Source organism: Armigeres subalbatus, chromosome 2 (genome assembly GCF_024139115.2).
Source record: "Armigeres subalbatus isolate Guangzhou_Male chromosome 2, GZ_Asu_2, whole genome shotgun sequence".
Lineage (NCBI taxonomy): Eukaryota > Metazoa > Arthropoda > Insecta > Diptera > Culicidae > Armigeres > Armigeres subalbatus.
The window spans coordinates 405,531,682-405,548,352 of record NC_085140.1 but is presented as its reverse complement, the minus strand read 5'-3'; the positions used below and the strand labels follow the sequence as shown (position 1 = coordinate 405,548,352).

Sequence of the window (16,671 nt, the reverse complement as noted above, 5' to 3'; positions counted from 1 at the left end):
ATTCCTGAAGAAGCGAAAAGCAATAGAGAATCTGGGGTAGATATATCCATCCAAAAGTAAATTCCGTGATTCGCGAAAATCAGAGCGCGTACTTGACTGGTTCATCTCATAGTTGTAAAGTCCTAATCCTATTGGGAATATTAGTTTTTACTGGTTTTCAGAAAATCCCACCAACTTCCAGATGAAGAAAAGTTATATTTTTTAAATGTCCCTGGTCTTGATTTCTAGAACACAAACTTTATTGATCGTTTGACAATATCAGTAGTACAAACTACCGTTATGCTGTAGATATAGAAACTGTTATAGCAGGCCTGCCCAACCTTTTCAAGCCACGGGCCAATTTTAAGAATTCACACTTGCTAGCGGGCCAGACAATATTTTGCACATAACTTTTTAATTATTGTTTTTTGCATTTTCTAGAAAAACTAAACACGATTTAATTGCGTTCAAACAATCTTTTTTACACTAATTAATGATTTGAGTGTATTACTTCTCCGTGAAGTTAAACGATTTACAATGATATGGAAATGCTAATATCATCTTCCAAACTTAGACGTACATGTTCATGATAGAATTGGAGGCGAAAGTATAGAAATGATAGTTCCGTTAGGATACGGCAGGCATGAAGAATGTCGATTTGAAAGCTGGTGCTGGTGCTACATCAATCGTAAGGTCACTTATGTTTTAGAATGACAAAAAGTTCTTTTACACAGGTTTTAACAACCATCAGGTTTTCCTTGTTAGTTGTTCCTGCATTGGGAATAAAGCTGCCAATTTCTCTGTCATTCGAAAATGACCATGAAGAAAGCCACCTTTGCAACGTTTTCACGTCAGTATTTTCATCGTTTGCGAGAATATGAAGCTGGCGGATTTTTTTACGTAAAGTAGCTTTCAACTCTTCTGCGAGAACTTTTACTCTTCACCGTCTTTCGCGCAAACTAATGTTACTGAAGGAGGCTGTTCCCTTAGGACACGATGTCAACAACAGTAAGGAATGCACAAGTCCTCCGTCCTGGAAAGGTTTCATCCGTTTTGCCAAAATCTTACTAACAGCCAAACAGGCCCGTACTGCATTTTCTGACTTCGTATTAGCTTGAGTGAAAAGAGTTTGTAGCCTCTATAATCTATAATTTGAATCAATAAATGGAGATTTAAATTTAAACCTTTGAAATTCTATCAACTTTAGTTCCTACCTGGGCCCTTTCAAATATCATATTTCAGAGAATGCTTGGATTCAGATTTAATTCCATCAATATAACAAAAATTTCCGAATAAGTTAATCAAACCGCACATTGGAACAACTTAGAAAAAAGACGGTCAAAACCTCATTGTGGCGTTTAATACAGATTTGGATCCATGATTTGTTCATAGAATGTGTTCAAAAAGCTGCCCGACAAAATCTAGAGTGTGAAATCCGATACCTGAGCAAAAAATTTTTTTTTCTAAATTTTTTGTTTGTTTTGGTTTTTAACAATGTTTTAAAATATTGTGTTTTGAGAAATTTTAATGAAGATACTGTATGTTTTTTTTCCTAATTTTAAGTGTTGAATCGTTGTTTTTTTCGATATTGCAGTCTCAAACTAATATAAAAATCGATTTTCAATATTTCGAAACTAAATATACAACGTTTTGACCCGTTTTGTATCATAAAACATTGAATAGCACTGACATACGCTAATCTGAAGATAATATGGCCTTTTTTATTGACATTTCTATCAAATGGAACACATTTATCGGAAAAATAGGCCAATTTCATGAAAAAATATCACCCTTATTGGCACATTTTGGCAGCTAGATTTACGTTATTCAGAAAGCTAATTTTATATAGAAGAAGCCAGTGGCTAAAGCTCAGTTGGGTCTGATGAGGCTCATTGATTTTTGTTGCAATTTTTTGAAGTGTTATCTTCCAAAAAAAAAATAGGTTTTGTTTCACCTGTATCCAGTTTGTACTAAAAAATGCTATAGCTCCCGCTCACAAAGAGCATTCTCCTTCCCTTAAGATATGGAAGATAGAGATATGCGCTCAAACATGATAAGTAAGTAAAATATAAGTATACTGATTTTCTTGTTTCAATTTAATTTGCCTTTAATTGATTATTAAGCAGTTATTACCGCATTATCGATTAACGGTAAGGTGCAAGTATCGTAGCCAATAAGGTATTATACGGGTACAGTACCGATTTTTGCCATATCTCCACATTCGATCATTTATTAAAAATATTTTAGAAGCTTTGGCGATGTTTTAACTCTCATAAAGATACACTTATTATTTAGCCAAATTTACTTCTAAAACCAACCGATTTTGTTTGAAAACAACGTTTTTCAAAAGTTGACTAAATTAGGCACTGAATTATAAGCAAAGGGTACGCTCACCCTACATATAGAAATAATAAATAGATCCACAATAAGGCCGATAAAATAAGTATATGTTGAGAAAGAGAAATATTAGTCGAAAACTACACTATAAATATTGGAACAGAAATCAGTAAGCCTCATCAGACCCAACTGAGCTTTAGCCACTGGCTTCTTCTATATAAAATCAGGTTTTAGAATCACGGAAATCTAGCTGTCAAAATGTGCCTATAAAGTTGATATTTAATCAAGAAATTAACCTATTTTTTTCAACCAAACCGTTCTATTTGACTGAAATTCCAATCAGAAAGACCATATTATCTGAAAACGATCGTATATTAGTGCCATTTTTTATTTTGTGATATAAAACGTGTTGATATGTTGTACATTTATTTTAAAAATACTGAAAATAGAATTTTATATGAGTTTTGGACAGCAGTATCGAAAAACAACGATTCATCCTTTAAAATTAGGAAGAAAACATACAGTATCTTTAGCAAAATTTCTCAAAACACAATATTCTAAAACATTGTCAAAAACCCGAACAAAAAAAATTGTTGAAAAAAATTTTTTTTTGCTCGGGTATCGCATTTAAACATAATAGTGGATTTCACGCTCTAGATTTTGTTGGTCAGCATTTTGAACACATTCTATGAAAAAATAATGGATCTAAATCAGTATTAAACGCCACAATGAGGTTTTGACTGTCTTTTTTCTGAGTTGTTCCAATGTGAACCGGCCTCAACGTAAAGATAAACTACTTTGACGAATCATTATTGAAAACGCGATATTCCATCATTAACCATTTGGGTTTTGTATCTTGGGGTCGCTTATGCAATCATTTCAAATTATGTAAAATATTATTTTTCGTTTCTATTCAAATTAATGGTTTTACAGTGCGAGCTTTGATTTAAAACTTACATATTGAATAGAGGCATTCCACGGGGGCATGTCAGTCGATCCTGAGCGACCATTTCGAAAATATTTGAAACTCTGCACAGTTTTTCAATTTCATCTAAATCGTCATTTTTCGATATCAAATCTTCATATTGAGTCACGACTAACTTTTCAAAAGGGTGTATGTGAAAATGGTTCAAAAATATTTAAAAAGCTGCACAGCAAAAACGGAATGTTCGATTGTTATGATTTTTTCAGCAAAGTTAGACAACTAAATGGTGATTCTTAAGAAAATGTGCACAGTAAAAAAAAATTTTTTTTGCCTTTAAAAATATCATTTTTGTCACAAAAATTTAAATATCTCAAAACCCTATCTTTTTTTTAGGGAAAACGGTCCATTATATTAGCTATGTACCATAAAAATTTGGTGATGGTAAACTAATAAACAAAAAAGTTATGACATTTCAAACATTTCACAATTTTCACATTTAGTAAAAAAAAAATTTTTTTCTGTGTAAGTTATTTCGAGCATTGCAGTTTGATGCAGATTTTATTGTTAAGGGACGTGATTTAAACAAGCTGTTCTCATGATATTTTGATTTAATTATTCATAGCATCTATAAGAAACTTAGACACGATCCAGTGTTGTGATCAAAAGTATTGATAGTGTCATAATTTTCATTGCACGTGACTGGCGAAAAATTCTTTTAATAGTGTTGAAACCTGTTGATAATAACGTTGATAGAAACATATCAGAAATGTTATTTTTAAGACAAAAGCTGCAAAATCAAAGATTTATATACACGTGTACGTCTATAGTTTACCTGCAAAAAATATACCTCTTAGAGAATAGACTTTATGATCGGGAGGAAACGGGTATCTTCAACAACAACAAATGCATGATAGGTACATACCATGACAATGCTCACGAAAAAGCAAAAAATTACTACTACTAAGGTTGTTAAAGATCTTAAACTTATTTTTTTCTTCAGTCAAGCAAATGACACCAAACTAGTCAGTAAAAACTTAAAAGTGATTTTGTTTATTGAAATATTACGAACAACATGAGTAGCCGCTTTCTCAACTGTTGTAGGCCGTTTGATGGAAAAAGTGTTCAAAAGAGTTACGAAATCTCACCGAAAGCACCATAGATAAACTGAAAGCGACTGGTTATGCTCCAATGTCCACATTGAATACAAATTTACGCATTTGCACGTCCTGCCGTCTAAACGTTGACAAAAGAGCAATCTGTATATCATCGGTTGAGCAGAGCGCAGGAAGTTCGAAAACGACAGCAACTGAGGAATTACCAGAAGTATTAAGTGCTGAGAGCCTTGCCACCGTACCATCAGCGAAATCTGTTTCAACAAATCAATCGGAAGATGAGTGTATCCAAAAGGTCAACATCGAACGCTTTAACGAGGGCATAGCTGGGATAAAAGTGACTCCGATTAAATGGAGTAAGATGGACTACGTTTATTACCCGGAGAAAAATACCGTGAAATAAACGAAGCTGTACGAAGAAACCTCTTCAAATTAGGACCTGATGATGTGGAAAATACAGACTACGATGAGGTAATTATAAATATGAAGGAAAGGTTCTCGAATGCAGCCACGACAAGGAAAGAAAAATTATTGATTTTGTCGATGCTGCCAAGTTCGTGGTCTATTCAGGATGCCATTGATGAGTTCAAAACCAATAGAAATACAGTAAAAGAGGCAAAACAATTGAAGAATAACTGTCTTTCAACCAAAAATACTAGGTCTAGTACTGCATTAACAGATGAGACAAAAGAAATAGTAGTTCAATATTTTGAAGATGATGAAGTAAGTCGAGCTATGCCTGGTCAAAAGATTATGTATCAGTAAAAAAAGATGGAAAGCGTCAAGCAATCCAAAAACGATTAATGATGACGACTTTGAAAGAAGCGTACACACGCTTCAAGGAAATTCACGATAATATTAAAATAGGTTTTTCCTCATTTGCAAGCCTTCGGCCAAGGCAATGTAAGCTTCTTTCCAATTCAGGAACACATAATGTGTGTGTGTGCACAACCCATGAGAATATTAATCTTATTTTACATAGTTTGAAAAGAATCAATTTAACAACCCGACCAGAAGAGCATAACAAAAATTTAACACAATTTTAACATATTGTGATATTTATAACTTATTTTGATACGATTTAGTTCTCAGTAGCCATTATCTTTTAAATGTTGTAACAGGATTATATCATAATATGATTTGAAAAATGTTTAACACCGAATTGCCCAACAGTAGGCAATTAAAATAGATGTAGCAAAGTCTCCCAGCCATAGATATCACAACGCTGATATAATTTGAGAAGGTTGCCTTATTTGTAATGTTGGTAATTTCATGTTCTCGAAAAATATTCTTGTTCAGACAAAAACAAAAAATTATGATTGTTGATCGCAATCTGTAGCCCTATCACGACCTGTAAAAATTCCAACTGCACAGAAACAATATATTTTGTATCTGATTCTGTTATAAATTTCTAACAAAATATGTTATTTTTATGATAAAATTGTAACAAAATTTGATAGTTTTTTGTTTCTAGTCGTGCAGTTTTTGATAGAAATTTAGATATTTTAACAACATCCTGCATCATGTTTCTAACACATTTTGTTATAAAAATTTAGTATAACATAATAACATAGGATGATATAATTTTGATATGACCTTCTAGTCGGGAAAGGATATTAAAATGTTAACTGGTAGTCTTTTGTGTGAAAATACAACATCAAATTGCTATCTACGATCTTGTTCGGATTGTCCAGATTCTTCATCATTGGAAAATACTTTATTCGCTGAGTTTGAAGAAAAATATATTGATCAGTTATCATTTGAGCAATGGGTGACCACGGATAGGTGTGACATAGAAACTATTGTAAAACCTGTAGATGAGTTTGTGTCATATTTTGCTTGAAATTAGAAAGTTTAATCCTCACGATTTCATTAAAACAGAACAATCCAGCTTTTTAAAAATACGAAAAATACATTACAAAATGGTGAATTTTTAGTCATTTGTGATTTTTCTGAAAATTACAGCTTTGTATTGCAAGATGAAGTGCAGTCCCATCACTGGAACGTACAACAAGCTACAATTCATCCATTCGTTATTTATTTTAATGGAAGTACGCAAATTGAACACTTAAGTTTTATTATAATTTCCGAAGATTTAAGACACGATTCAGTATCCGTAAACTTGTTCATTGAAAAATGATTAACTTTTACGCGTTGATAAGCATAAAGAAGTCAAAAAGATATATTTCATGTCTGATGGAGCAGCGTCGCAGTACAAAAATCGTAAGAATTTTTCGAGCCTATGTCAATTTAAATCAATGTACGGAATTGATGCAGAATGGCATTTTTGCTACATCACATGGCACAGGTCCTTGTGATGCTATTGGAGGAACAATAAAGCGCATGGCCACAAGAGCAAGTTTAGCCAAAGAACGTGAGCATCCAATTAAAACTGCGAAAGAACTTTTGATTGGGCAAATCGTAGAAAAGAAAAGATTTAACCAAATTATCATTTTGTTTTACTACTACTGAAGAGTACGAAATAAAGGCTTCAGAGCTCAGCGAGCAATTTAATAACGCGAAAACGATCCAAGGAACCCAAAAATTTCACTGTTTCATTCCATTGTCGGAAAATAAAATTAAAGCAAAACTATACTCAAACTGTGCTGATAATAATTCAAAAGTGTTCGATATTTTAAAAAATTTGAATAAAAATAAATAAATAATAAGTATTAATAAACTGTTTTCATGATATCATAACCCATACCAAAATTCAAACCCAAAACTCTTAGAGTTTCTATAACAACATTGTGTAACTGCCACATTTAATTTAATACTTAGGATAATATTAATTCATTTTATTTATTTATACATATAATATACATAATATCGATGAATACATAAATATGGAATATCATACAAACAACTTGTTTAACTCACGCAAGGCCCTTAACAATAAAATCAGCATCAAACTGCGATTCTTGAAAAAAAAATACACGGAAATTTTTTTTGTTTACTATATGTGAAAATTGTGAAATGTTTGAAATGTCATAACTTTTTGTTTATTAGTTTACCATCACCAAATTTTTATGGTAGATAGCTAATATAATGGACCGTTTTCCCTAAAAAATTACGTTCGAAAAAAGATAGGGTTTTGAGATATTTGAATTTTTGTGACAAAATGATATTTTTAAAGGCAAAAAAAAATTTTTTTTTACTGTGCACATTTTCTTAAGAATCACCATTTAGTTGTCTAACTTTGCTGAAAAAATCATAACAATCGAACATTCCGTTTTTGCTGTGCAGCCTTTTAAATATTTTTGAACCATTTTCACATACACCCTTTTGAAAAGTTAGTCGTGACTCAATATGAAGATTTGATATCGAAAAATGACGATTTAGATGAAATTGAAAAACTGTGCAAAGTTTCAACTCAATAGAAAATCATGAATTAAAAATTTTCTTAAATTTTGATGCTGTTGCTTGGAATCGCTCAATAATTAATAATAAAAAAAAACTTCTGGAGCCAGATAGAAAAGCTGCCGGGCCGATTATAATTTTATTTTTCTTACATGCCGCGGGCCACAAAAAAATGGAGCCGAAGGCCGCATCCGGCCCGCGGGCCGTACGTTGAGCAGCCCTGTGTTATAGGAATGCTTTTAAACTTCCAAGAGACTTTATTAACTAAAACCTTGTATGCTGCTTCAATTACTAAAGTAAATTTGACAGCTGCTCAAATAAGAAAGAAATGTCACTTTTCCTTGCGAAATAATGGAAAGAAATATTTTTCCCAAGAAAAAAATGACAGCTCCATTTCCTTCACATACCAGGCGTTATTAGCGCCACAAAATTTGCTCTACTTGCCAGTTCCTGCTCAAGGCATTTCAAAAGCAGAATTATGTCTTGACCATTCCTTATCCTATCTATCTGCCAGTACTTTAGAAGTTCAGACTAGCCTTAAAACTGTTTTCAGCGATTCTGACGAGAAAAAGTAAACCATGCAGAGACCGGAAACCTTTGAAATAATGGTAAATGGAATATTAAACAATCTCTCATAAGTTTTCAGTAGTAGGGGAGAATGGTCCAAAATGCACCCCTGGGGCAAAATGGCCTCACTCATAAAATCACTCATATAATCTGTTGTAGTACATTTATGAACGAATATTACCATTACAATTCATAATTAGTTATCCATCATTGAGCTCCATTGGAAAAATTCAGCAAAATTCCTTCATATTCACTCAAATTTACCGATTTGCTATTCTTCCACCACATTCGTAAGATTGTAGCTCAATCCATTAAGTAAGAACAAACAACCATGCGTTCACCATCATTTTACATGCAATTGAGTCATTTTAGACCACCTTTCGGGCGTTTTGCCCCAGGCCTATTTTCAAAACATTTTTTAAATGCGTTAGAAAGTCATGAAAACCTTATTGTTTTGAATAGGAGATCATTGTGAAATGTAGCTGGGTTTGTAAATTTTGCACCTATACGTTGAAATTGTTGGGTATTTTTGTTTATATGGGCGAAAACATCGAAAAAGCTTAAGGGGTGCATTTTGGACCGTTCTCCCTTACATAATTTTTTACTTTATGTGCTTAACAAGAGTCATTGCAGATTTTCAATAAACTGCATGTTCGTGGGAAGCAAGCACGTCAAAATGACTTGGTTTTACTTTTTGGTATACATTCTGCCTAAAACTATGATCGCACTAGGGCCTTCTCGAGCAGCACACATATTGTACATAGATCACAGTGACTTATGGTGACCCGATTTAGTCTCAATTAGGTTGCTGTAACCAGTTCCATTAAGCTTGTGCTGCTTGTTGCAATTGTAACATGTTATTCGGCTATCTTGTCGATAATTTCTTTTGTCGATAATTTGAATAACATGTTATTCAGGTTGTAGTGCGAACATAGTATAAAGGAGAATTGAAAAGCTAATGTGTGTGTTGCATTTTTGTATTTAACTGTGACAAAAAATTGCAGTTCCGGGATTCGGGTGAAAAAATTACGAACAACTCTCGGAAACTCCAAAAAGCCATCGTAAAAATTTTAAGACGTGCATTTACGGTTTAATCAAAACTTAGATTGACAATATTAGCAATATTATTCGGCGTCACACCGAAAGCCATTTTAGCCGGCGGCGGCGTGAATCGGTGCGGTGATTTTTTTTATTACATTTCTTTAAGATTTTCCTTGCTTTTTTCGGGATATTTTCAAGACATTAACGGAAATATCGTTTGAGTTTCGCCTGAAAAATCTGATGAACTTCTCTAAAAAAATCTTTTAGTATTTCCAAAATATTCATTCGGAAATTATTTTCGGATTTTCTACGAGAAAGTTTCGAAAGTTATTTGGAATTACCAACAGAAGCTCTATGGAATTCCCAAAAAAAAAATGTTCGGAATTTTAACAGGAGATTTGTTGGAATTTACACGAGAAATTCTTAAGCGTTTTCACGAGAAATTGTTCCAAATTTCTTCAGAAAATTGTTCGGAATAACCACGGAAAGTTCCTGTTGAGTATTTTTCGGAATTTGCTTAGAAAATTATTCATAATTGAATGGGTGTTTTAATGTAGGCTTGCTCAATTTATAATAATAAGGACGGCTGGTTTGGCATGGCCAACGTGAAAACATAAAATTCTTCAGAATATCCACGGAATTCTCTGGAATTTTCACGAAAAGTTTTCCGAAATTTCAACGGAAAGTTCTTTAGAATTTCCGCGGAAGATTTATAAAACTGTACATTTAAATAAAAAAAAATCTTTAAATTTCAACGGAAACTTTCTCGTTTTTTTAAAGGAATTTCTTTGGATTTCTAAATGAAATTTTCGTAACAGTAGACGTTCGACAGCTGCAAGTAATTTAACTGCAATTCGACCACACTTCTTTTGCATCTGACACTTCTTTTGCATCGACTGACAACCGTTTGACGTCTAGAATGCGTTACAGTTATCGAACAGTAATCGCTAGCTGAAACGTAATCATATTGCAGTTATCTATCGACTAGTGTATTGTCCATAAGAAATTCTTAAGAAATTATATTGGCTGTAATTTGGCAGAAAAAGTCATTTTCCACCGAATAAGTCATCAGCTCGAGAATGCCGTTTGGCCGAAGTGATCGTTTGACAGAATGGGGCATTTGGCCGAAAGCTGTCGTTTGGCTCAACGGGTCTTACGGCCAAATGACAATGTGTATTGTCCATAAGAAATTCTTAAGAAATTATATTTGCTGTAATTTGGCAGAAAAAGTCATTTTCCACCGAATAAGTCATCAGCTCGAGAATGCCGTTTGGCCGAAGTGATGGTTTACAGAATGGGGCATTTGGCCGAAAGCTGTCGTTTGGCTCAACGGGTCTTACGGCCAAATGACAATTTCTGAACGGATAATATGGTCAAAAATGTCCACCAGTTTGGCCAAATGACATTCACTGCGAGATGTTTTTTTTTGTCAAATTGAACAAAGTTTCGTAACCTCTCTACTTTTTAAGTCGATACTGGCCTTTGAGCCAAAAAACATCTAACCAAGTCCTTTTAAACCGAATTGAACGCATAACCGAAACTATTATCAGGTCGGAAATGGTTTGTCCAGAAATGTAGTTTGACCAAAGGCAACAAACAGCCGAAAGAGACATTCGGTCGAACTCGTAAGACCGAATAGATCATTTGACCGAAAATGCCGTTTGGTAGGAATAGGCCATTTGGCAGAAAGAATCATTTGACCCAAAAATGTCCTTTCTGCAAAACAACCCTTTCGGCCAAACGGCATTTTCTGCCACATGACCTAATCGGCTGAACGACTTTTTGGCCAAATGATCAATTCAGCCGAACGACACTTTTCGCAGAAAATGAAAAAGCGTACACGATGGCTTTTTGTAGTTGAAGAGGACCTGAGGGCGCTCACCCAGCCAACACAAAATCGCATATGCTAGCGAATAAGTGTACAAGGTGGAGGCGATATAGGCGCATTCCTCCATTTGACTGCGTACAAAATGCACGTATATGGCCTCCACTTTGAATACTTATTCGCTATGATATACGATATTGTGTTTGCTGGGCAATGTTCAGGGCGACTGGAAGCGATTGGCCCAGGATCGAGTCCAGTGGAGAAGGATACTCTTTTCGGCGTAGGTTCATCGAAAAGCTGTAGCCCATCAAGTATCAAGTAAGTAAGTAATCTGCAAGGATGTTATCGATCATTTAGTAATCTGCATTCGATCATTTAGTAGTTTGTCAATAACTCATTCCAGAGGCATAATTTCAAAATGTGTTGTATGGTGGACTTTTAGTGCGAAGGTTTTTCTACAACTCTCCTGAACATGTCGATGTTCGAATTCCACTGCCAAAGGAGTTACGGTGCTAGTTGCTATACTTATACTAAATGATAACAAAATATGCAATCATTTAGTCTAAGTTACTGCTACTAGCGCTTTAGCTCCGTTATTAGTGAAATTCAAACAACGAACTGTTTGGCAGAGTTGAAGATAAACCTTTGCACTAGAAGTCCACCATACAACATATTTCAAAATTTTGCCTCTGGAATGAGCTATTGAAAAACTACTAAATGATCGAGGGCAGGTTACTAAATGATCGATAACATCCTTGATCTATGGTCAAACGACTTTTCGGCCTAACGACATTTTCAGTCAAATGATCTGTTTTGGCAAACAAAATTTTCGGACAAATTACCAGTTCAGCCGAATGTTCCTCACGGCTTCATCTCGCTTTCGGCCAAACTACATTTTCGGACAAACCATTGTCGACCTGATAACAGATTCAGATTCGGCCAGAAGACCTGTCGATTTCGGCTAATGGAATTTCCCAAGGTTTTTTTTATGGATAATACAAAAGATTTCTTGTAAGAAATCCAAAGAAAATCCTACGGAAATTTCACTGAATCTCCGGAATTTACACTGGAAATTCTGCGTACTTCTTCAAATTTGAATCGGCGTGAAATTTGAATCAGTGGCGTGACAAATTTCAAACGGCGGCGCGCCAATGCAAAAATGTCGGCGGCGGCGGTGCACACCTCTATCTTCACACTTCACGGGAAACGCCATTGTCACATGTCACAAGCGTTCCAAGGTAAACAAATTCTTCAACAACTACCATTCCATCAAGCACTACCTCAGAACCAACACCACTAGGTCTTCCTCTATCTCTGCCTGCCACCACGTACTTTGTCTGTCCATGATGATCACCAGCAGCTTAATTTTTATGCTTCAAACACTCTCTTGGTAGTGATATACCTATCTACAAATTTAGAAAAAGTTTAATTTACTTTGTGCGTAGCTCGTGAAGTTTTCACCTGTTGACAAACCCGTTGGCCATGACAATGCCTCTGAAAATGTATCACTCCTGGGCAAAAATCAACGATGTGATCATCGCTGGCGTTGATGTTGCTCCAGCATTTTTTGTTTACGTTGACGCTTATTCATAGTAAATTCAACCCAACGCTGTTGACGTTGAATCTTTAGAAAGTTAACGTCAACGGCATTAATCGTTGATTAACGTTAACACATCTCGCTTAACTTTTCAAAAGGACCTAAGTAACATTTTTTTCATGAATTAATTTGAATAGCGCAATCAACAGGAACACATGAAAGCTTTTGATTGCAGTACTCAAATTAATTCATGAAAAAAATGTTACTTAGGTCTTTTTGAAAAGTTAAGCGAGAAATGTTAAGTGGGCTTATTGATTTCAAAATAGAACCACTATTTTTGATACTCAAGAATGCATTATCAACAAATTGTTCACATCTATTAAATGTTCATAGTTTAATGTGTATACCGATTTTAAAATATGATAAGAAATTATTTTTCAGGAAAAAAGTTTACGCATTAATCCCGGAACATTTTAGTACATTCCTTCAAAGGTAATAAGGCAGGTGACCAAATAACGTTATTCAACCTTTCCCTCTGCATTATCCGATTGAAATAAATTAATTTATTCAAATCCCTCGCCAATAATCAGATACACCCAGCTTACATCACTCTACTAGAAAACTGTACAACCACTTACCGATTATAATCTGCAACAGTAGAACCACATTCATTGGTCTCGACTAGTGTTGAACCGTGGCAGCAGCATAAAAGTGACGACAATCGTGCGGTTTCGCCAGTTTGGTGGGATTTTGGGGCACCTCAACACATACAGACACACACACAATGATAACGAACGCGCGCCTGGATTCTGTGTAATTTTTTTTTTCGTTTTTCTTCCAGATTACTTGCTCACACTCAGTCAATGGAACTGGAAAATGACTTATTTCGAAGTCCGAAGATAGACTCCCTCACTTGTACTGGCGGGAAGATATTGTGCACCTTCTTCTGTAATTCATTTCTTCTCGGTGCAACCGTTCTGCAGCCGCCGGTCGTCGGCTGCCAAGTGCTCTTTCACAGTTTCTTGTTTGCGTTGGGTTTTACAGTTTTCCGAAAGGAAAATCGTTTGGTTTTGCGGAAATTTTACGTTTATTGCTTTTTCTGATATTTGTGTTTCTTCCTTCCGTCGATTGTTCGAAAACTTGTTTGCTTTTATTTCTTATTTTACACGTTTTCTCTTCTGCGATGGTTCTTGAAAGTTGGACTTTTTCTTCTCATCACGCGGATCGAACTTCAGGTTACAATCTCACGACTGTATTTTTTTATATTTGCGCTTTTAAATTTCACGTTTGTTGAAGTTCGTCGAGTTTTTTTTTTGGGCACTTCTTCTCGTCGTCTTCAAAGTGGATCGATTTATTGCCACCGCACTGATGCGTTACTAGGAGGCAATAGAGGCAATATAAGTGGTGAGGATGGCTGGAGTACGTCTACTGGCAAGTAGAGCGGCATTCGGTGTTTGGGAAACTCAGCAAAGAAAGTAAACAGCAGGTAAGCTCTGTCGACGCCATAGTCGTTAGTCAACGGATGCGGCCTTTGATCACACTTTTTCACTTGCGCTTCTTTTTTTTTGTTTGTGAAAGCAATCCGAGATGCTACCGGTACTTTTGGTTGAGGGGTTCACTTGGTGGCTTTATTGTTGGATAATTTAGTTCTGTTGAAGAGATAAGCAAAAAGTGAAACCAAGTTAGTTCAACTGTGTTTAATCCGATTCACAAAGGAATTTGATTCTAGGTGGGAAAAAGTCTGTAGGTCGTATCACGTAGTTTCCTTGAAGCTTTAGCTTTAGAAGCATTGTAAAAAACTAACAATTTTTCTAATTTACAAGACAAAAAAAAAGTTTGTTTTTAAGGCAAACTCAGGTTTTTTTAAAGGGAATTACATTAATTTCGTAATGCAAAAATGGACTATTTTTATCCCCCTCTACCTCTCGTATGTTACACTTTTTGTGTAAAGAATCTAAACAATTTGTATGTCGCTGTCCTCTTTAAGCATTAGGTTGTTTATAGACGTTCCCAAAGGAGCAACGTTTTGCAATTGGATAAGAATGTAAATGAAATTGATCGTATAATGAAAGATTTGAGATATTCGTGACCAGAACTTCATGGAAGAGCGTATTTAATAATGTTTCTTAGCAATTTAGAACCATTTCTTCTGGATGTTCAAAACTATCATCCGTTTTCAGCAGATTTTGGTTAGGAAAATTAAAAAGAAAATCTATGGCAAACCTGAAAAACGGTAATTATAGTATTGTTCCAATGTTCAGAAGTGTAGTAGAATTTCCCATTGAAATCGATAAGAGCTTCCCGTGGAGCTTCATATGAATTATTAGCATAGCACGCATTGACTTAGTTAGTATATTAATCATAAAATAAATTTCGTTTGCTCCTCTAACGGACCAGTTTAGTTTTATTTGCTATGCTATTAAGTTATGGGCCCAGTAACCACAGTTAAGGCTATAAAAGCCGATTTGTTTTCAGTCCACGTTTTGCTGAGTTTCACGGTATGAATTAAATTAAGCGGTGGTATGTCTCGTCTGTCAATGAACAAGTTGAAGAGTCGAGAGAATTACATTTCGTTTGCCTTTTTTCCATGTTTTCAAAAAGTATCAATAAAAATTAAACCGGTAAGCCCAGAATCACAGTTCTCAGACTGTAATAAGCCTTCAAATAAATTTTCAGCTGATTTGGATGAAATTTAAAGGTGGCTCAAGCCGATATAGTGTTTTTAATTATTTTCAAGTTTCAAAAAAATCTAACAAGTGAAATGATTTTTTTTCGCATAATTTTTATTGAATTGATTTATTTATTATTTATACACTTTTCTTTTATTAATTTTGAAGTCAAATAACTGATTCACGACAAACATTAATTTAGTAATAAACTACTTAGACTATATAGAAAACGCTGAGTTTTCAATTATGACATTGCGGACATGTTCGTGCTGCTGCATGAAACAATATTAAATACATCATCCACTTATTGTGGAGAATATGCCCCGAGTTTGGTCATTTATATATCAGTTTGTGATAAATGCCACTAACGATGCGTTTCTTGTCGTGAGTGTATACGAAAATTAAAAGTGAGATATTTCGCTATTCGGATTCAAATTCTGATAAAAATCCTATTTCGCTTAAAAATGAAGATAGGCTTGATTATGCTAAAGCATGCTCTTATATCGTCCTATCGTTGGGGTTTTGAGCAGTTTCAAAGTCTTCAGACGAATTATTTTATTTATTATTTATTTTTTCATCTGGTAGGATTCATCTTTATATCATCGCGTTTTGCACATCTGCCATGCGAGTACATAAACAGCAAATTGATAATAGCATGCATTGACCACCTCGAGGAATCCTCTGTACCATTCAAAAACTTACAAAATAAAATAAGATAAAATCGAATTGTGATCGGAAAATTTTCATGGCGACAGTTTGCCGGTTTTAGTTTAATATTTTTGGAACATTTTGTATTAAATTGGACTGTGTATTGTTCCATTCCAGATCATCCATGAGTTCCAAGACAATTGGTGTACATGTCTGTACATGTGGACAATATTCGCAACGAAAGATCTATTTGCTCTCGTTAAAAATGAAACATGCTCTTAGTGATTATTTAATCACATATGTCCAATTTAAGTCTATGAAATACAGAGGGCATGAATCCTTAACAAAAATAAAACCCAAAGGCAAACGCTTGAATATTAGTCAGATCAGCAAAGATCTGGAAAAGCGATTCTCATCTGTCACGACCATCACATTGGAACAACTCAGAAAAAAGACGGTCAAAACCTCATTGTGGCATTTAATACAGATTTAGATCCATGATTTTTTCATAGAATGTGTTCAAAAAGCTGTCCGACAAAATCTAGAGCGTGAAATCACTATTATGTTTTACTGCGATACCCGAGCAAAAAAAATAATTTTCTACAATTTTTTTTTTGTTCGGGTTTTTGACAATGTTTTAGAATATTGTGTTTTGAGAAATTTTGCTAAAG

At 34.6% G+C, this 16,671-nt stretch overlaps 1 protein-coding gene across 1 annotated transcript in view; it reads right to left on the bottom strand.

Annotated features, from left to right (window-relative positions):
- LOC134213335 (neural-cadherin-like) overlaps window positions 1-16,671 on the bottom strand; it is a 1,323,925-nt gene that overhangs the window by 781,089 nt on the left and 526,165 nt on the right. The window contains exon 4 of the mRNA XM_062692319.1: window positions 13,322-14,332. Within this exon, the coding sequence (XP_062548303.1) occupies window positions 13,322-13,355 (34 nt within the window). The 5' untranslated portion in view covers window positions 13,356-14,332. The remainder of the gene's footprint in view (window positions 1-13,321; window positions 14,333-16,671) is intronic.